Source organism: Balaenoptera musculus, chromosome 10, assembly GCF_009873245.2.
Source record: "Balaenoptera musculus isolate JJ_BM4_2016_0621 chromosome 10, mBalMus1.pri.v3, whole genome shotgun sequence".
NCBI classification, from domain to species: Eukaryota; Metazoa; Chordata; class Mammalia; order Artiodactyla; family Balaenopteridae; genus Balaenoptera; species Balaenoptera musculus.
This window is the reverse complement of record NC_045794.1, coordinates 22990394-23013108: the sequence shown is the minus strand read 5'-3', so window position 1 is coordinate 23013108 and position 22715 is coordinate 22990394. Positions and strand designations below refer to the sequence as shown.

Sequence of the window (22715 nt, the reverse complement as noted above, 5' to 3'; positions counted from 1 at the left end):
TTTTCTTATTCCGCACACTAGATACTATTCACTGAATATATATATGTTCTTGGAATTAAAAAAAAAAAAAAAAAGCTGCCCCCTTTCAAAAATTTCCATCACAGCAACAAAGAAGCCCACGTTCAAATATGAAACCCACATTATCTAAGTTATAAAATCATCTGATATCATTACAAGAAAAAGTTACTGGGGTTGCTTTCGTACAGTAGTTTTTCCCCCTTTTATTGAGATATAATTGACATATAACATTGTGTAAGTTTAAGGTATACAATGTGATGATTTTGTTTTTTTCTTTTTTGGTCATGCCACTCGGCTTGTGGGATCTTAGTTCCCCTGACCAGGGATTGAACCCGGACCCCCTGCAGTGGAAGCGTGGTGTCCTAACCACTGGACCACCAGGGAAGTCCCTACAATGTGATGATTTGATACAGGTATATACCGTACATTGTGAAATGATGACCACAATAAAGTTAGTTAACACATCCATTACCTCACATAACTTTTTTTTTTTGTAGTGAGAGCATTTAAGATTTAGCAACTTTCAATTATATAAGAGTATTGTTAACTAGAGTCATAGTAATTACAGCTTACGTTACCTCTTCATCTGCTAATCCTTCTTCTTCCATAGCCACTTCTAATTTCTTCTGCCTTTTCAAAAAAAATTATTTAAATTTTAATATGTACCTAAGTATTCCCATTTAAGAAATGTACATTTTTTCAAGTTTACACTCAGTTTGCCATGCTAAAAAAATCTTTCAAGTTGAATCAAAATAATCACTAAGAATAGTGACTAATATATATAAATATATATGCACATATAAATATTTCTTTCTCAAAATATAAACACAGTCCAGAATTAGCTGCCACATACTAGCCAAATGAATAATTTACTTCTAAAGCTGCCTAAATGAATCGTTAGCAAAGGTGACTCACGTTCTAATACAGAAAACTGTTATCTAATGTTCAAACCTCCAAAATCATTAACATTTATCAGAGTTTATACTAGATGTATAAAAAGGTAACTACAGTGACTAAAAGTAAAATTTTTTAAGGTGGATATCCCTGTGCTTGAACCTTGTTTTTAACGCTTATTAGCTAAAGGAGCTTGTCTAAGTGCTTCACTTAAACACTAAACTTGATTTTCCTAATTAATCACAGAAAGATGTTCAGTGCAATTAAGTATATTTTATACTAATTCTTGGAAAATTGGAAAGTCATATACGTACATTAAAAAATAACCCATTAACTACCAGAACATTTGCTTTTCTAGGTATAGCCAAGTTCAGTTCTTCAATATTTTAAAATGCACCCTTAAAGTTACTTAAGCTGCAGGTGAGGAGGGTGATGGATGAAATAACTAGTAACCAGAGAGACAGCTGTGGTACACATTTTGCAACTCATTTCCAAGTGACTATTAGTATTTTATTTCTGTGGTATTGCTCTTTTTCCTAAAGATAAACCTGGGAGAGCTCTTCCTAATTAGTTTTGGAGCATCCCAGATAAAGACTAACTTTCAAGGATTTATCCAAATGGGTATAAGGGCTGAGGATTGAAACCATCATACAAATCTTTTGGCATTTGTTGTTTATGACAATATGTCCAAAGATAAGCTCTTTCCTAAACCACTGTTAAGATCCTTTTTATTTCTTATGGAAAATTCATAACAAAAATACCTAAAGCCTGTTCATAAATCAGCACCTAAAAGTATACCCTCCACTGACTTTCTCAATTCTAGTAATAAGCACCTACCCTGATGCTAATCACACTGATTTTTATCTTTTTTTACACATTATTCACCCAAGCCCAACCCTTCCAATGGACTAAAGTTCCTAATGCTGGATTCTGTGCCTGCCATCAGGCACCTCCAGGCGCCACAGAGCTGCTTGTTGAATGATTTGAGTTTTCTTCTCTGCAGGAAGACTCCAAAGCGTAAGAGGACCATTAACCCAGGAGGACTATCAATACACGAACAACTTTATTCTTCTGGCAAATCCCTACTGTCCCCTTTCCTCAATCCTTGCTAAAGCTAATATTTCAGTAAATTATCCCTCCTTCTGCGGAGAGATGCAATAACTTTTATCCACTTCCATACCTAAATGAGAAGACCCATGGACTTCTCTTGTACCTTTCTAAAAAATAGCTTTCCTTCTAAAATGATCTTATGCTTTGTTCTGATTGGTACTTTATTTGTCTTATGCATTTATCCAGTTAATTAAGCCTTAAAAATTCATCACATGTTTCTTAAAGTATAAGCTTTTAGAAAATAGCTGAGTATTTAATTTGACTTCCATGGCACCACCATGCTTTTTTTTTTTTTTTAATAACAGTAGATACTTTTATTCCTATTTTCCTTTGTTTGGGAACAGAGGGCAAAACTGAATTATTTTAAGGTTTCAGCAATAAAAGACAATGAACCTTTAAAATTTTGATGAATAACTTGAGTGACTGTCGAAAAAATATAGGTCGTTCCTTCCTTGGTTCTCTTTTACTTTATTCAGTCTCCCTTGATGATCTGCTCACTTCCAGAGACTTTCATTACATTTACAATTAGCATAATTTCTTACATGTTTGGATTTATTTCTAATTTATGGTGTGGTTTCTACTTGTGCCTGCCTTTTGGTATTTCAGTTTTTCTTTTTCCCTTGGCTTCTTCTGAACTTATTTTTCCCCCATCCATTTTCTTTCCTTCTGTTAGTTTGAAAGTTACAAACTCTATTTTTATTCTTTTAGTGGCTACCCTAGAAATTACATGTACACTTAATTTGTCAAAGCCTGAAATTAACCAATCTTTACCCCTTTCTGTGTTGTATCCCTATCCTTAGAGACGCATTGATCTCTAAGGACAATTTAATTCCACTTACTTCCCTCTTGACTGACAGTCTACTGCAGGAAAATATATTTTTTAAAATACATATGACATTATCATTATTGTTGATTTTCCTTATACAGTCAATTTTGGCTGAGATTTATCCACAAATTTACATTTAGATCTTCTGAATGCCATCACTTTCCTTCTGCCTAAGTTGAATCTTTTGGAATTTCTGCTGATGGCAAACTCTTAGTTCTCTTTCCTCTCTTCCTTTAGGAAATTTGATCAAAGATCCATTTGCTCTCCTCACTGTTCTCCACGTTTCTTAGCTCTCTTTTATATTTCCTTACTCTAAGTTGACTTCTGAATAGTTACTTAAGTTTCATTTTCTAGTTCTAATTCTCTCCCCAGCCACGTCTAATCTGTAGTTGGACCTGCCCAAAATTATGTTCAAAACCAGATTCTTCCCCTCGAGTTCTGTTTCGCTAAGTTGTACCACTTTCTGGTTGCCCAGGTGTGAAATTTCAGAGCCAGCATGGACTAATTTCTCTCACATTCCATACTTGGGTGGTTGCCGTGTTTTTTCTGTCTTTCTCACTCAGTTCTTCCCTATTGTTGTTGTCTTAATCCTAAAGCAAGCCTCCCTTCCACTGGCCCGGACTACAGCGCTAGCCTTTCCTGTTTCTAATCCCTCCTCCCACAATCCACTCTGTACATCACAACTAAAGTAATCTTCCAGAGAAACACCTGTGATCATTTAAATCTTCTGTTCAAAAGTTTTCAAGGCTCTTTACCACCATGAAAATAGCTCCATACAAAGCATCCAAGGCTCTCAGGAAACGGTACAAATCCAGCTTGAGTTAAACTGGACAGTGCCTGACCTGGCAGAAAAGGTGCTTTCTTCTGTCTCTGATATCCTTCCTCCTGCTCTCTAACCTCTTTCTTCTCCCTTTTATGTATATATAAATAGTATAAATACTCTTCCTTAGGAGCTCTGTTTAAATGCCACCACCATTTATGAAGCCTTCCCAGTTGCTTAGTCAAAAACAATCTCCCCCTTCTTTGCCCTTCTCAAAGGGCGTACTTTTCACCCTTTCATGTAATATTCATGTGCATTATCTCCCTTACTATAAGTTTCCTGACGGCAAAATAACGTCATTCATTCTTTTTATAATTCTCCCATTTCCACTGATATACACACAACACTACAAATGTTTCTGGATTAAAGGCAGTCGTTAAGTAGCCCTCTAAAAGAAAGTATAAAAAAAAAAGAAAGTATAAAGATATACCATAATGTCATGGTTAGAAACGTTTTGTTTAAAACATCAATTGACATGTGATATAAGTATATGGGTGCCCAGGACAAGACACTATTCTGTGAAAATGAAACAAGGAACCAGGTATACTGTCAGCATACAGGGACCCACCATATTTATATTATTCATGGACAACATGCTTACACCCCACTTGCAGTGTAACAGCTTATTTAACTACACAGAAAATTCTGACCAGCCTTTACTATACCTGGTTTCTCTCTCTTCATGCTGTAAAATTAGGTTGCTGTAGAAATTCTCCAGCGTGAGCTTGGCCACAGTCACTCTTTCCCGGGTATGGTTGCTCATAGGAAAGGTGGCTGTAGTCCCTGCCGTCATTGCCATAGTAACAGAAACTAGAACAACACAGAGGCACAAATTACTCAACAGAAAGAAAACTTTCTGTCCCTTTTAACAAACTCTAGAAATGGTTTAATTTCTACTAGGCAACAACATTGTACCCTAACAGGTAAGACATTCAAATGAAACTCAAATGCCTGTAGGAACCAGGCAGGAAACAAAAATGTATGAATCAAGCCAGGTGACAACATGGAAGTTTTATGGCCCTTCCTGGACAATGTTCGTCTACTTAAAGCCAACTTTTAAAAACCACTGAGCCAGCCAAACAAAGTGCTGGTTTAAAGAAGATAATGTGGGGACTTCCCAGGTGGTCCAGTGGTTAAGACTCCGCACTTCCACTGTGGGGAGCACGGGTTTGATCCCTGGTCGGGGAACTAAGATCCCACGTGCCACGCGGTGTGGACAAAAAGAGAAAGAAAGCAGATAATGTGGGCAATTAGACAAGATAAGGAATGTAAGACTGAACTCTGGTGGCTGCTAGAGGTGGGCACTGACCCTAAGAGACTTGCCTACCATAGTCCACATCTAGACCAAAAAAAAAACAAAACAAACCCCACAAAAAACAAACAAACAAAAAACCTAGAATGGTTCCATACATTAAAGAGGTTTTTGCTTATCTGGATGGGAATCATAACAGACTATCCTAGAGGAGATCCAGATTGCCAGGGTGACCATCCAATGTTGCATTCTTAGCTGAAAAATATTCTTCCAAATCTGCCACCTACTCCCCAACACCTACCTCTCCTTAACTACATAAAGACACAGAGCCCTGGATGTCGACCTGAACTGGGCTATACTCCAGGGATAACGGAATGAACCAAAGACCTTTCTCGTTCTTCATGTGAAACAAGTCAAATACAGGTTGAAAGTAAACAATTTAACGATGGCAAACTCCCAGTTCCACTGTTGTCTTAGTGGGTTTATACCTCAATTTACTGCTTGAGCCTCATTATGCCTAAAATTGCATCTATTATTTTAACATCATAAACTTGTTCCTCTGCTGACTACTATAAATCTTTTTATAACAAGAAGCTGATCACATTACTTGTTTAAATTGTTCATGGCATGTACGGCAAGTCAAATTAGCTTAGCAAGATAAAGACAACTCACAAACGTGGAATGCTTCTATCTAACAGAAACTTGATGAGAGTTTATTCATTAATTTCCCCCTTTTCTTGCCTGAGGATTAAAGGCAGTGGCACTCCTAGGCATGACTGCATTTCTTCCTCACAGCAGCCTGGTAAAGAAAGGAAGTGAAGCCTGGACAAGTCACACAGCTGGTGAGCTGCAGAGTCCAACCCCACCCAAGTGCTATCTCCAAGTCGCCTTTCTGGCCTTATCTGCTGCCCTTCCTCACCACTCACTCTTCTCCCAGAGTACTTGGCCCTTTCATGCCTCCAAGCCCTCACATGACCTATTCCTGAACCAGTTCTGTCCTACACGCTATTTGCACGCATCCTGCTGACCCTTTGCAGCCCAGTTTGTCTGAAGCCTTCCTGCGGTGACTTCTCTAAGGTTCCCTGCCAGAAGAGACATCGATGGACCAGAAGGGGCCAAATGGCATTCTTTCAAGTGTGCTCTCTGCCATTTGTAACAAACACTCCCAGGACTGGTGCCGATCACTTCACCTGCCTATCCCACTAAACTAGGAACACCTCTGGGCAAGAACTTTTTCTGAATCATTTTTGAGCGTTCACCTTGATAGCACTGTATTGGACACACAGTAGGCATTAATGAGTGAAGGAGTCCACCTATCAAATGGGGGGGGGTGTGGGAGGAGAGTTGAAAAAATTAGCAAAAATTGCCTATAAAGGTTGGCAACGGTGGAAAAAGAAACTTACTGAACCTTGGAGTCAGATATTTAGAGATCTAATCCAGGTCCTGCTACTAACTGATCACATGGTCTTATAGAAATCACCAGAACGCTCTGAACTCAGGTCACTTTCCGGCCCAGACAGGAATTACGGGACTTGCTCTGCCTCATTCACAGGCCTAGTCTAAGGCCATCTGAGATAATATAACATAGGAATCATACAAATGTAAGACATTATTTTAGGCATCTAGTTTAATTTTTTAATGTGCTTTAATAATAGTGAGCATTATTTTTTAAACAATAATAAAAATAAGCTCAAGAACTATTCTGGCCAAGTGATTTTCAAGCACTAAGCTTGGAATGCTACCTAAGGCGGTGCTGCCATACATACCATCTTCGGAAATCTCAACCGCGTTCACGTCTTATGTTTCAGGATCAGATGCAGAAAAGTCAAAGAAAGGAAAAGAGGGAATGGGATTGTATATAGCAAACATCCCAAATCATGTCTGCTAATTGGGATTTGGGGATTTGGTGAGGAGGGGGGAGCTGGGAGGATGGACGTGAAGTGGAGGAATTCAAATAAATTTAGGAAATCCAGATTATACAAAGTTTCTTACTGCAAGACTTCCTGGCATCGTTAATATGTTAATATGTATCCTGAATCCTCAAAAGAGGGTTAGGTATACATTTGCGGTAGTATTCTAGGGAGCCTCTTTAGGCATATAAAATTTAAATTTATAGATAGTTATCTTTAAACACTGGTAAAAAAGTGCCTGCTACTCTTTTTCAATATCTGGGGGAGGGGGACTTAGAAACTCCCAACAAAGAGTAATTAATACCTAGAAATTTTAGAGTGCTTTCTGATTAGTCCAGAATATCTGTAGCTGATAGAGAATTTTCAGATTGGTTTGCCAATTTGCAGGAGGAAAAAAGGTCAAGACCCAACTATAGTTGTCTATAGTTTCCTTTCAAAGAGTGAATGGTGAAAAGACTAACAAACAAAACCATGCCCCTTGAAAAAAAGCACAAAGAAATAACACATCAGTAATATTTGTAGAAGTTGGAAAGAAAGATGTATGATGAACTCAGGGTGTGGCCTTGGAAGGCAGCTGACATGCTGCTCTGCTCTGTCTGGCAAGAAGCAAGGTCTGGCCTTCAGCTGCCACGGTCCCAGGGCAAGGGAATTCTGGAAGCTCCCTTATCCTCGCGAAGTTCACAAGAGACTGATACACAAGACATAATGGCAATTTGCTGATTCACACAATAAGAAACTGAGGAACACGAAACAGATACTTGTATCTCTGGGCAAATGTGCTCCGTCCTTGTAGACAAGCTGGATGTACAGACTGAAGAAGACTGCTTGGTAAGCATGGCATCAAAACAGAGAACTGTTATGCAATTTAACTGTTTAATGGCACAAGGACAAGGTGGAATCTTAAAAAAAAATAAGATCGATTGCTATCCTGCCCAGGACACCTCTGCCCACTTCAAAGTGGCTAGAGGAGATGGCCAGTATTAAGCCCTGCTACTGACGGGCTTTCCCAGATGATGCAAAGTTGGCGGGGCTAGCGGTGGGCAGAAATACTACTGAGAAAAACTTGGGGGAAATTTTTGTGAAACATAGAAAAGTTAGGGAATTGAAAACAATTCCAAACTACAGAAATTGTTTGCACTAACAGTACAGAAATAAATATGAAATTGTTTTAGATAAAGATTTATGAACCTGAGGTCTTTCTAAAAGAGAGGTAAAGAGAAGATCAGGTTTCTCCCATATAAAGACGTAATGAGTTTATAACTCCAAGATTCAGAAGTGGATATCGAGTAATGAAAAACAACTTCCAAACACTATATAATTTAACCATCATCACTATGGTCTTTCCATTCTAGTTATACATACATGCAAGTGTGCAAGCCTTGTTTAATTAAAAACCAAATCAGAGCAAAACCTATGTCTATTCATCTTTGTAACGAAAGTATTACAGCACCTGGCCAAGTGCTGAGCACACAGTCGGCATTCTGTAAATGACGGTGAGTAACTGAACTCAAATTTAATGGATTTTAAATTATATATGTCCCATATCTAATAATTTCCTTTGGATTAAAAACTTCAGAATCACTTACTTATGTTAACCTTCAGAGAGACAAATCCTACTTGAGAGATACAAGTACAGAAAAAGCCAAAAATCCCACCCTTAGTCTTGACTGAATGACATCTTTTAGAGATTAGCTTAAAAAAACAAGAAAAAATTATTACTCTCTAACCAGACACAAATAGGCTTTATAAAATTCAAATTAAACACAACTAAGAACAGAAGTGACCAATTTATTAAAAAGAATGATCTGGATGACTGGCACTTATTATACTGCAGATTTATTCCTCTAATGGATTTCACACTGTTCTTTGTCTTTTACTAAAGCCCTTTCTTTAGCCAGAAAAAGAACAGGATACAATTTGCAAGTCTAGAATTCCTGGACTGATAAAAACAACACTAGGTGCACTTGGATTTCCTGTTCACGTGTTTTCTCCAGACTCCCCTATTCATTAATGGAGACTCTACCAATCGTTGAGTCCAGCATTCTTTCGTTTATCAAGCCTGGGGAAAGGAGATAACAAATCTGGCACTCAGGCCATCTATAAATACATGTAGTGTCTCCAAGCATTTGCCATCACACTTCTAAAATAGGAAAACAGAGCTGCTTTACCTGACTGGTAAAACACTATTTAACCGATGATTTCACCTTAGTTTCCTCATACTATACTTCAGAGGACAGAGTATCATTAATGCCTTAGAGTATAAAAATTTTCCTGGATTCATCATTAGTTGCCACCATAGTGTCCTAGGCTGCAACAGGTCCTCAGGTTGGACACTGTGTCCACTGGGTCCCTAATGATAACAGAGCAGCCACAGCTTCTTTCCTCTATGAGGTACAATCCGAAGAGCAAGAAATTCACAGTCAGGTGGGAGTTCAAGTCCCAGCACTAACTTTTGCTAGTTGTATTATTTCCAACCAACATTTACTGCAGATATACACTACCTTCCAGCACTGCACAAAGTACTAAGACTGATAAAATACAGTCCCTGCCCTTAGGGAGTTCACAATCCTACGGGGACACAAGGGAAACTCAAGGAAAAGTGTAGTCAGAGGTTTAAGAAAGGAGGAGATGCCTGAATTGAATCTTGTTGGGGGGTTGGGAAGGATAAGAGTTCACAAGTCAGATGGCCAGGGCAGAAGAGGAAGAGGTGAAAGGGCATGAAATCAACTGGCACACTTGAGTGTAGAGAAGGGCTTGAGTACATGTGGTGAAACAGCCGAAGATGAAGGTGGAAAGTCAGTTAGGAATCATGATAAAATACCTTTCATGCCATGGTAAAAAATTACCCTGAGTATAAATGGGAGTCATTTAAGGCTTTTAATTAAGTGAAGAACTAACAGCCAATAAAGAACATTTATTGAGTGCGTACCTCAGTACCAAGAACTTTTCTAAAAATGTTACATGTTTTAATACTTTTAATCCGCCTAACCACCCCTAAAATTCTGATTGGCCCTTCAGATAGATTATGCTAGCACAGGGAAGATGGCAAGAAGGCTGGGAGTAGACTAGACTGGAGGAGTGTAAATTAGGTTAGGGGACTCAGTAATAAACACTCAGGGGTTACAAACTGGTGGCCTGCAGCCGTATTTTGTGGGACTTGCACTATGATTCAGAAATTAGAAGATTTCATGTAAAAATCCAGATTTCTGGTTCCTCTCCAAAAATCAAGTCTGTCAAATTTGAGCCCATATTCCTGCCTGCAAATAGGCAGCAAGGACAGAAGAAGCAGGTCCCCTGCAAGCCCGCATCCCGCCAGAGTCCGCCAACTTTCTTCCCTCAGGCCCAGCCTCCTTTACTCCTTGCATTACCTGCCTGCTTCCGTAAGCATTTGAGATTCCAATCCTGGTTTAGTGCAGAATAATAAGGGCCCAATTTCACATAGTAGCAGAAGAGATTAAAAGAAGGGCTCAGATACTCAACTGAAAACATTGAAATCTATAATTCAATTTCAGATTTGGATGACTGGGTAAATGTTGATATCATTAGCAAGAATAGGAAGTATAAGAAGAGCTAACGGTGGGGAAAGAAAATAAGTTCAAGGCTGATCCTGAGTTATTTCACCAGACACAGGATCCATGTCTCTAAAATGGACATAAACCATGCCAGCCTCATAGAGTTGATGTGATGTTCCAATGATGGCAGATGTTCCAATGATGGTGATGAAGGCCCAGATTGCTAGGTCTGAATTTTGGCTCAGACACTCACTGGCTGTGTGAGTTTAGGCAAATTACTTAAACTTTCTGTGCTTCAGTTTCCTGTTGACTAAAATAAAGATAATGATGGCCAACTTGTGTACATGCTTATTATGTTAATGCAAGACTTACAAGAATTATGGAAGTTAATATTCATAAAGGACTTAGAACGGTGCCTAGCACAGAGAAATGTCATGTGTTTGATAAATCAATATATAAATGAGAAAATATTTTAAACACATCTGGCTCATATTAAATGCACAAAAATGATGAATTTTCTTCCCTTCCTTACCCAGTCCTCCTGCTCATTCTTCCTTCCTTGAGCTGCTATCCTAGTAAGTTAGTTTGTAAATTTATTCTCTAGTGGATATTCTCTATCTCTTCTAGTCTTAAAACCTACTTGGTTTGAAATTTTAGAGTGCTTTTAGTGGAGAAAGAAATGTATCAAAAAGTACTTATTCAGTTTTCTAAATAGAAAGACTTGAAGTACAAGAAAAACAAAAAACAACAACAAAAGCTTTTGGTAGAAGTCTTACTAGAAGTTAGTAGTGATTTGGGGCTATGACTAGGACAGGAGAAGGTGTTCCAGAGAAAAACTAATCACTCCTCTTACAAGATGGAGTAATTCTCCTGAGACAACAGACATCCACTCTACTTATAATCTATTTACTGTGTTTAGTGCCAAGAGCTTTTGTTTTTGTTTTTCATTAGTTAATGTGACTCTCTCCATTTGGTGTGTGTCCTGTTCACTAGTCCAGAGGAGCGAATTCATACAGACAGTTGTCCTTGTTTTCTATGTGTCATAAGCCTGGTGGTGATGGCACAGTGGTGGTGAAATCAACATTATCATTTTTATTTTCAAACCTGTTTTACAAAGAGGCATTTTTCCCTGCTGACCAAAATATAGTTCAAAGGTTGACCTCCCAAAAGCTTATTTAGCTATGTAATACTGTTAATAGCAGACTATTTAAGTATGTTGATCTGAATAATTACTAAAAATCCCTCTGCACATTGTTTTTTTAACTTGAGAAGGGAAAGTGTTTATGAAGTAAATGTAAACAATTAAGCTAAATTAAACTGAATTAAATTTGCCAAACAAAGTAGTAGTAATTTTATCTAAAAACTGGCCTGTTTACAGATCTTAATGTTTAGGTAAGGTAGTACCCCATTTTTCTCAAAAATATTCAGAAAGAAGCCATCTATTCTTAAATATATTTACAAAATTAAATTTTCTATCGCTATAGCTGTCTAGTAATGCATTAGATCTTGCCTGCAGAAGATGCTCAGCTCAATCTACCAAGTCATAGTGAACTTAAAAAAATAAACTGGGACTTCCCTGGTGGCACAGTGGTTGAGAATCCGCCTGCCAATGCAGGGGACATGGGTTCGAGCCCTGGTCCAGGAAGATCCACATGCCACGGAGCAACCAAGCCCGTGTGCCACAACTACTGAGCCTGCGCTCTAGAGCCCAGGAGCCACAACTACTGAAGCCCGCGCGCCTAGAGCCCGTGCTCCACAACAAGAGAAGCCACCGCAATGAGAAGCCCGCGCACTGCAACGAAGAGTAGCCCCCGCTCACCGCAACTAGAGAAAGCCCGCACGCAGCAACGAAGACCCAACACAGCCAAAAATAAATAAATTTATTTAAAAAAATTTTTTTAAATAGATAAATAAAAACTAAACTACCTCAGCTGAAACGCCGAACAACTTAGATACTGATAATTTAGCACCAGAATGGTAAAACAACAAACAAACTTTTAGATAGTAGAGGCATCCCTAAAAGAATTTTAGATCAAGTTCTATTAATTGGTACCCTCATAAACACACACAGGAACATACTCGCCTTTATTAGACTAAAAGAGGAAAAAAAAAATCACAATTTGCAAGGCAAGAAGTGGGGGGCATGGGGGGAAGGGGGGAGGGGGAGAGTAAGGGAGGACCAGAGTGAGGACTTCAAAGCTATTTGTAATGGAGAATTATGCAGAAGCCAAACAACAAAAATAGCATGGGAAAAAAACAAGGATTAATAGATTATAACTATAAAAATATATCCTTATTTATTAATATTTTATTTACATATAGAATTCATATATGTAGAAATTATAGAATTCACAAACATGAAGTTAGTAGCCTAGAGAAGTTCTTGGAGAGCAAGAGAGCGTGAGAGGGAGTGAGGGGTTACGAGTGATCTGGAGCCTTCTGGGCTCCCAGACTTAAGCTGTGGCTCTGAATTGGGAGGTGGAGGAGTAAGATTAACAAAGACATTGAATGCGCCAAGAGAACTACCCCTCCCTGTGCCTTGTCACATGGTCATGCTCCCATCTACTTCCAATACCCAACAACATGAGTTTTCTGTTTTTCGCCTCTGTTATAAAGAATATGGGTCACTGAAAGTAAGACAATGACTTTCTAAATAAAGTGTTCAATTTGAAGGTTAAAATTTATGCTTTAAAAGGTTAATTTTAAAGATAGACATTTAGAAATGGAAAAATAATCCTGTTCACAAAAGTAGCAAGGAGGAGGAGACAGAGAACAACATTCATAAAATCCCTGGAATAACCTTGATCCAAAACAAAACAAAAAAACAAAAAATACTGTTGGCCTTTTAATGAAGAAATCTCATCATAGATCGTGGAAGGAAGGGAAGAATTGTTTAATTAATGTGTTGGGACAACTGGTTATCTATTTGGAAAAAAAAGCAAGTCAGATGTTCATTTCACTCCAAAGATCAAAATAAATTTCAAGTGGTTCAAAAGGGTGAACATAAAAACTAAAGGGAAAAACAGAAAGGAAGGAAAAAGAAAGGGAAGGGAAAGAAAAGGATGGAAAAGAACGGCAAATAAAAGTAAAAGGAAAAATTAAACTTCAAGAAAATAAGATGAATAACTGATCTTTAAAGGAAAAGGACTGTCTTAAAAGGAAATCATCACAATGAAAATAGTGCTAGGAATCATTACAGAAAAATTTGGAATATACATATATGTATGCCAAACAAGATTAAAGGATAGTATTTTAAGCGAAATTGCAAAGTAACAGTATATATTAAACGCTTATGTTAAAAATACCTTATACCCATGTTAAAATAACAAATTATATTTCTTAAAACATATATAAAGTTCGTAACAGCTTTTATAACATTAAAGTTGTAAAGAGACAATAAAAACCTTACTAGTAAGTGGCTAATACTGATTGACAAATATATATAAGTAAAAGTAGCTAATAAACATATGAAAAATATTCAATTTTACCAATAAATCACAGACATGGAAACTTTAAAATAATGCAATATATTCCCTACCTGAAAGTAGCCACAATTTTGGGGAAAACCTTCTTGGTGGGGTCCAGTCTATCATCAGACATCTTTCTACACATCATCTGTGTTCATGTGTATGTTTTTCCAGCTTTATTGAGATATAATTTATATATAAGATTGTGTAACTTTGAGATGTACAATGTAATGATTTCATATATGTATATATTCAGAAGCAATTACCATAATAAGGTTAGTTAACACATCCATCACCTCATATAGTTACAATTTTTTTGTGTGTCTAGTGAGAACTTTTAAAATCCACTCTCCTAGCAACTTTCAAATATACAATACTTACAAGTACTTTCAACTTTCAAGTAACAGTATAATATTGTTAACTATAGCCACCATGTTGTACATTATATCCCCAGAACTTATTCATCTTAAAACTGGAAGTTTGTAAGTGAAGTCAGACAGAGAAAGACAAATATCATATGATATCGCTTATATGCAGAATCTTAATGTGGACTCTTAAAAAAAAATGATACAAATGAACTTACAAAACAGAAACAGACTCACAGACTTAGAGAAGTACTTATGGTTACCGGGGGGAAGGGGGAGGGGGAGGGATAGACTGGGAGTTTGGGATTGACATGTACACACTGCTATAATTAAAATAAAATGCCTTTCCATGAAAAGAAAACAAAACAAAACTGGAAGTTTGTACACTTTGACCACCTTCACCTACTCCCCCTCTCCACCCCATCCTTACCTTTGGCACACTGCAACCACCAAGCTGCTCTCTGTTTCTATGAGTTTCAGTTTTTTTATATTCCACATCTAAGTGAGATCATACAGTATTTGCCTTTCTCTGTTTGACTTATTTCACTTAGCATAATGCCCCCAAGGTCCATGTGTGTTGTCACAAATGGCAAGATTTCCTTTTTCATGGTTGAATAATATTTCAGTGAGGGGTGTGTGTGTGTGTGTGTGTGTGTGTGTGTGTGTGTGTGTGTGTGTGTGTGTGTATGTGTGTGTGTACCATTTTCTTTATCCATTCATCCATTAATGGGCAGTTAGATTGTTTCCATGTCTTGGCTATTATAACATGAGGGTGCAGCAGTGTCTCTGAAAGTAACTTTATTTCCTTTGGATAGATACCAGAAGTAGAATTGCCAGACCATATGGTAGTTGTATTTTTAATTTTTTGAGGAACCTCCATACTGTTTTCCATAGTGGCTGTACCAATTTACATTCCCACCAGTAGTGTACAAGGGTTCCCATTTGTCCACATCCCCAATAACACTTACCTCTTGTCTTTTTGATAATACCCTTTATAACCAGTATAGCGTGATATCTCGTTTTGATTTGCATTTCTCTGATGATTTGTGATGTTGAGCATCTTTTCATGTAACTGTTGGCCATCTGAATATCTTCTTTGGAAAAATGTTTTTTCAGATCCTTTGCCCACTTTTTTATTGGATTGTTAATTTGCTACTGAGTTGTATGAGTCCCTTGTGTATTTTGGATATTAATTTGGGAGATTTTTGATTACTGATTCAACCTCCTTGCTCATTACTGGTTTGTTCAGATTTTCTGTTTCTTCAGGATTCATTCTTAGTAGGTTGTATGTTTCTAGGAATTGATTTCTTCTAGGTTGCCTAATTTGTTGGCATATAATTGTTCATGGTAGTCTCTTATGATCCTTTGTATTTCTGTGGTATCAGGGTAATAGCTCCTCTTTCATTTATAATTTTATTTATTTGGGTCCTCTTTTTTTCTTGGTTAGTCTAGCTAAAGGTTTCTCAATTTTGTTTTTTCAAAGAATCAACTCTTAGTTTTGTTCATCTTTTCTATTGCTTTCCTATTCTCTATTTCACTCATTTCTGCTTTGATCTTTATTATTTGCTTCCTTCTACTAACTTTGGGCTTAGCTTGTTCTTTTTCTAGTTCCTTGAGGTGTAAAGTTATGTTGCTTATTTGAGAGCTTTCCTTTTTCTTAATGTATGCTTTACATTTATTACTATAAACTTCCCTCTTAGAAGCTTTTGCTACATCCTGCAAGTTTTGGTTTGCTGTGTTTTCATTTTCAATTGTTTCACATTTTTCAAATTTCTCTTTTGATTTCTTCTTTGATCCATTAGTTGTTCACGACTGTGTTATTTAATTTCATGTATTTGTAAATTTTCCAGCTTTCCTCCTGTTTTTATTTCTAGTTTCATACTGTTGTGGTCAGAAAAGATACTTGATGTAATCCTTATCTTCTTGAATTTGTTGAGACTTGTCTTGTAGCCTAACACATGATCTCTCCTAGAAAATGTTCCATGTTCACTTAAGAAAAATATACGCATTCTGCTGCAATAGGATGGAATGTTCCGATTTTGCCTGTTAGATCTATTTGGTCTAATTCAAATCTGCTGTTTCCTTATTGATTCTCTATCTGAATACTCTATCCATTATTGAGGGGGGTATTAAAGTCCTCAGTTATTATTGTATGGCTGTTTATTTCCCCTTTTCATTGTTAGTATTTGCTTTATATATTTTGGTGCTCTGATGTTGGATGCACAATTATTTACAATTGTTCTATCTTCTTGATGAATTGACCCCTTTATCATTATATGACCTTCTTGACTCTCTTGACTATTTTAAGCTTACAGTCTATTTTGTCTGATATAACTATAGCTCCCCCCAGCTTTCTTTTCATTACCATTTGCTTGAAATAACTTTTTCCATCCCTTCACTCTCAGTCTATGTGTGTTCTTAAAGTGAGTGTCTTATAGGCAGCACATTATTGGATCTTTTTTTATCCATTCAGCCTTTCTATGCCTTCTGATTAAGAATTTAATCCAATTATGCTTAAAGTAATTATTGATAGGTTAAGACTTACTATTGCTTTTTTATTGTTTTCTGACCGTTTTGTAGATCCTTTGTTCTTTGCTTCCTCTCTTGCTACACTGTTTTGTGAATGATGACTTTTTGTGGCAGTATGCTTCGACTCCTTTACTCTAGTCTTTTGTGAACCTACCACAGTAAGTTTTTCCTTTGTGGTTACCATAAGGCTTACAAAAAACATCCTATTTTAAGCTGATAACAACTTAACTTCAACAGCATATAGAAACTTTATACATTAAATCCTCTGCCCCTCACATTTTAGGTTATTGCTATTACAATTTACATCTTTTCAATATTGTGTATCCAATAACAAATTATTGTAGTTATGGCTATATTTAATACGTTTGTTTTTTAACTTTTAAACTAAGTTTTTAACTTTTAAAGTAGGGCCACAATTTCAAAGAATCAGATTTTGACCATATATTTACCATTACCAGTAAGTTTTACGCATTCAGATGTTTTTATGATGTTAATTAGCATCCTTTAATTTCTGCTTGAAAAACACCCTTTAGCATTTCTTGTAAGTTAGGTCTAGGGGTGATGAAATCCCTCAGCTTTTGTTTGTTCAGGAAATCTTTTTCTTTCCTTCATTTGCGAAAAACAGCTTTACTGGGTATAGTATTCTTGGTTGACAGCTTTTTTCTTTCAATATTTTGAAAATCATCCTCCCACTCTATCCTGAACTGCAAAGTTTCTATTAAGAAATCGACTTACACTCGTATGAGGGCTCCCTTGTGTGCAGGCTTACACAGATGCTAGCTGAGGCCACTGCCCATATTCTGCGGTACGTGGCGGTGCTGCTGGCTGGGCTCTGTGGTTGGGAGAGACTGCTGGCTGGTCTCTACATCCAAGCAGAGCTGCTGGGAGGCCCCCTCACCGGGTGGGGCTGCTGGCTGTGCCCGTGTCAGATGCTAGCTGAGGTCACTGCCCATATTCTGCGGTACACGGCGGTGCTGCTGGCTGGGCTCTGTGGTTGGGTGAGACTGCTGGCTGGACTCTACATCCAAGCAGAGCTGCTGGGAGGGCCCCCTCACTGGGTGGGGCTGCTGGCTGTGCCCGGATCAGATGGGGCCCCCAGCTGGATTCCGCAACCACCTCTGGCAGGGTGAGGCGGCAGGCTGTGCTCCCTGGCAACATGGTGCCGCAGGGTGGACTCCACGAGTGGGAAGGGCTGCGGCCTGGGCTCTGCGGTTGCTCCTGGTTGGGTGGGGTCTCAGGTTGTGCCTCCTCACCAGATGGTGCTCCTGGCTGGACTCCATGTTAAGGGGGGGGCCCAGGCTGGGCTTCGCAATTGGGCAGGTTATTGGCTGTGCCCTACTGTTGGACAAGGTCACCGGCCAGGTTCACTGGTTGGGAGAGGCTGTATCCTGCAGCTGGATGAGCTACAGACTGTGCTTTTCCGATGGTCAGGGTCACTATCCTGGCTCCCTCAACAGGTGGGGCTGCAGGCTACGCTCTGCAACTGGGCAGGGTCAGTGGCTGGGCTCCCTGCCTAGGCAAGGCCACAGGTTATGTCAACAGTTGGGCAGGGCCCTAGGCTGGGCTCTGCTGCTGACCAGAGCAGGAGGGTGGCTCCACAGCTGTCACCACAGTTTTCTGGTCAGACAGGACTAGAGGCTGTGCTCAGCAGTTAGGCAGGACTGTGAACGCGCTTCTCCGCCTGCGTAGGCCTGTACAATAGGCTCCACGCCCAGTTTGCTCATTGGCTGGAGACCTAAATCCGGCCGAGTTGCTAACGGAGCTCCCTGGCCAGACAGGGCCACCAGCCTGCCTCTGCAGACGGACAGAGCCACTGACTGGGATCTCTGCTCAGGCACCACTCTAAGCAGGAATGTGGTCCACCAAGATCCGAGCACTGGTTGCTGTGAACCCCACCCACCTTCTCTGTCTCTAGTGTCTCCCAGTGGTTGAGTCCTACAGATTTCCCCAGTGATTCCCGTGAGGTGAAACCCAAGCGGGCTTCCCAGGAAGTGTCCCGCATCACTGGGGGAGACGGATGTCCAACTTGGGCTCTTTTTCCCACTGGAAAAACCACAGACTCAGGGAGACCCTCTTGGTGTGGCACTGTGCTGGCCCGGGGGAGCAGCAATGTGTTCAGAGGGTGGTTGCTCCTTTCCCCCTTTTAACATGGTCCTTCTCAGTCTCTGCAGTCCCGAGCGGTGCGTCAACCTCACCCCTGGCTTCTGGGGTTTTTCCAACGGTGTCTGGTCCATAGATAATCAATAATTGGTCCTCTTGTGAGGGGGACTGAAGTTGGCAATGACTTATGTCACCACCTTGATGATAACATTCCCTGTGCTTACGTCAACTGGTAGGGATTAATCCTTTCTTGCAGGGAATATGGCAATTTATACCAAGAACCTTAAAGTTGTTTTCTTATCTTTTGACATAAATAATTTCACCTTCAGGAATCTATGCTAAGAAAAGAATCAAAATTGCAGCAAAGATTCGAAGTTTTTTTTTGTTTTTTAAATCAAAGCATTATTTAAAACAGCAAATAAAATAAATGTTTAAAAGTGAAATGACTGATGGAATGGTGATAGCATGAAATATCATAGAAATAATACTGAAGAAAATTTTCCCCCCAAAATTTAACAACATGAAAAATAATGTTAAGTAAACAGGATACAATGTTTTGTCTTCAGGTAAAATATGAAGTCAACTATATGGGGGGAAAGGGGGGTAAATTAGGGTGAAATATGATGTGAAATTATGGATGATTTAAATTTTGTCCTTTATCTTTTTTGAATTTTCTAATTTTTCCATAATGGAAAAACAACCATTTTTATAAGAAAAAAAATTTTTAAGAGTGTGTGACGGTGCAGGTAGGAACAGTAAAAGGGAATCAACTTGCACTTTTCAGCCCACAGAGGTGGTTTTCCAGGTACCACTGTACTTGAATTTTTTCTCTATGAACCAAATTCTTAGTTTTGGTTTAGTGGAGGATTGTGAAGAATAGCAAAAAGAGTCTGAGGTCACAGAATAAAACTAAAGGCAAACCAGAAGACATGGGAATTCTGCAAAGTTTTTCAGTCATATCTTACACTTCTTTTTAGGGAAACATTTTTTTAGTGGCTTATACCTGTGCGTATTTACAAGGGCTCAAACTGTCACTCTCTTCTCAGATAACTTTTCTACTGGTGACTCAAAAGGCCCATACCGAAATCAAATAGCAAGGCAGCACAAATCTCAGCTAAATTAACTTCAAGTCTTACTTAAGGTAAGGGAACTACTTCTCCAAAATCATAAGAGACAAAATGAATGCTCTAGCTTTAAAGAAGATCCCCACTCCCCTTTACTCCTTCTTTGCCTGTTTTAAAGGAGATAATAATGCCTGATTCAAAGCACCAGTACAACCAAAATTGCCTATTTTGTGCTAAAAGGTGAAGGTTTGGTGTGACAGAGAACAACCAATGAATGGGCAAGGCAGGAAGATGGTGAGTTGTGAGAGGTGGTGTGACTTGCTGGTAAAGGAACGGGGAGGAGCTTTGGGAAGTAGCCTGAACACACAAATCCTTCAGCAGCCCAGTTATAAAAAGTTTGGTCATCTCTGCACTATTGCCTTTCACTTTCCTAAAAGTAAGCTTCTAAGAGGAGAGACAGAGAGAGACAGAGAGAGAGAGAGAGGAAGAAACAGACCAACATTCACACACACAATAAAACTGGAAAACAAACCTGAGTTTAAGTGAGGCTGTAAAATATAAATTTCATAAAATGACTTTAATTAAAAATATAAACTCCTATTTTAATTTCCCCATTCATTCAAAGTATTCAAAGCTTCTACATCACTAAATAGCTTCAGGAGAGACTTATGTAGATTCCTCCATTATATCAATTTCTTTTATATTTCTTAATTTTAAAATTACTGGGCTGCTTTTTGTTTGTTGTTTCTAAGTGAAAACCACTCACTGAAAGAGATCAGACTAATTTAACAACATAAGAGCCAGAAGCAGAAGTCCTTTCTGAGGGCAAAGATTGGATTGGAGTAAAATTAAAACATGATATCACCACGCTTACAATTTTAAGATATAAGTAGCTATTAGTTACTTTTAGTTATTTTGAGTGATTTAAACTCTCCCAAGAGACTTCTGACCATTACAACTGACCAACGAAAACTGCTCCCAGCTAAAAGCAGACATACCATATGACTCATCAGACTCAGATATTGTGTTTAACACACAGATTACTTGACTTCTGCAATCGTGAGAAAATCCAGGAGGTATCCACCTCAGTAAGACACCAGAGAACAGGAAACTTCAAGGCAGAAAAAAATATTTTTAGTGCTAGTGACCTTTATAATTAATACCCGAACAGCTTATTATCTAAGTATCAAACAGGGCCATACCACTTTATTGAACACAATTCTGGTGTATTTGGAAAACAAATATAGGAGAAAAAATGCCTAAAATGGAATAAAAAGTAACTAATACAGTTTTTTGTCATCAGGGATAGCCTGCAATTCAAGTAAACGTTCTGGCAAACCCTTCCATAAATCACCTTATGAGCTCAATTCTGTTCAGCATTTTTCTAGACTCCACTAAAGGTCTCGGGTCACAAATTTAGTTCGCCACCAGGCAAGACTGTTACAATCACAGAACTCGAAAACAGAAACTCTATGATCTAGTCCATCTCCCTCATTTTACAGACGTGAGGCCCACAGTCACTTGGCTATCTGGGGCAAAAGCCTGGGCTAGAACAGGCCACTCAACCTTTAGGGGGAGCCCCCAGTCCAGCTGGAGAGTCCACAGTGCAGTGGCAGCTCTAGGACACTGTGTGGCCCCTGCAGAGAAGCTGCCCTTCAGAACAGTCACAGCTAGGTCAGTCCTGGACCACAGTGGTGCCTACCAGCTCTGTCATTGATGTCCATGTCTGACACTGACACTGCTTCCTAGCTTAGGATTACGGGTCTGTGGATCAAATAACTGGTTTCTGCCTGCTTTTCAGATGACCGAAGAATGACATTTTTACCCCAAACTTCCTGGGAACCAAAGTATTGTGACTAAAGTCTTCTTAAAGGCTATTAGTACCGTGATTACAGAAGTTAGTCACCATTAAGCAATCTAGATTTAGCTTGGGACTCTACCTCTATCTATAATTATTTCCTTATAAAATTATGCCCCAAAGTGAGGTTCTCAAAATCATATATACTGTAACAGGGTCCTGTGTACTCCTTGTCTAAGACACATGGGCACGAGGGCAAACCTAAATGTACAAATATTCAGGTCTCTGGAATTTGCCATAGGTATTCTATAACAGATAAAATAAGGTTTCTAAAATATAAAAATACATTTTTTTCCAAACTGGAAATATCTTCTTTTCTATTTATGAAAGTAAAATATCTGTCATGTAAAAATGTGAAAATATCCAGAAGTATATAAACTGCCAAGTGAAAGTGACTTCACCATCCTACCACCCATAATATCCAGATTTAACTGTTGGGTGACAGACTGGAGTTAGACTGCCTGGATGAAATTCTGGCTCTGCCACTTATGAACTGTAAGACCTCTCAGGGCGTCAGTGTCCTTATCTACAAAACAGAGATAATGACAGCATGTGAGAATTATCAACTAGTGTTGATTAAGTACTTTACAAAGTGTAGGTATTGTTCTAAGCACTTAAAACATATTAACCAATTTTAATAAGGTAGTTGATTGATCCACTACTTTAAATGGTTAAAGCACTTAGAATAGTGCCTGAGATTTAGTCGAGGGCTCATTAAGTGCTAACTGTTGTTATATCCTTCCAAAACTTTAATGCCCATATAAACACACACATATATAGTTTTAACATAAATGGGTTTATATAAACTGTTCTGTATCTTGCTTTTTCCCTTACCATCTTGCAGACACCCTGCAATGTTAATACCAACAGATCCACTTTATCCTTTGTAAGCAACACACAGTAATAATATTTTCTAACATATAATGAATTGTTTTGTACTAGACCCTGTACTTTGTGTATCATCTCACTTAATCCTCACAAGACCCCTAA

The 22715-nt window shown here is 38.5% G+C and overlaps 1 protein-coding gene across 2 annotated transcripts in view; it reads right to left on the bottom strand.

The window, feature by feature from the left end:
• The window catches only part of STK38L (serine/threonine kinase 38 like), an 81293-nt gene that overhangs the window by 23484 nt on the left and 35094 nt on the right, over positions 1-22715 (bottom strand). Inside the window, exons 2-4 of one of the 2 annotated variants that reach the window (XM_036866077.1) lie at positions 13881-13983; positions 4334-4478; positions 597-648 (exon numbers count right to left, since the gene is read on the bottom strand). In XM_036866077.1, the coding sequence (XP_036721972.1) occupies positions 597-648; positions 4334-4478; positions 13881-13935 (252 nt within the window). In that variant the 5' untranslated portion in view covers positions 13936-13983. The remainder of the gene's footprint in view (positions 1-596; positions 649-4333; positions 4479-13880; positions 13984-22715) is intronic. The other variant, XM_036866078.1, reaches the window with a different exon arrangement.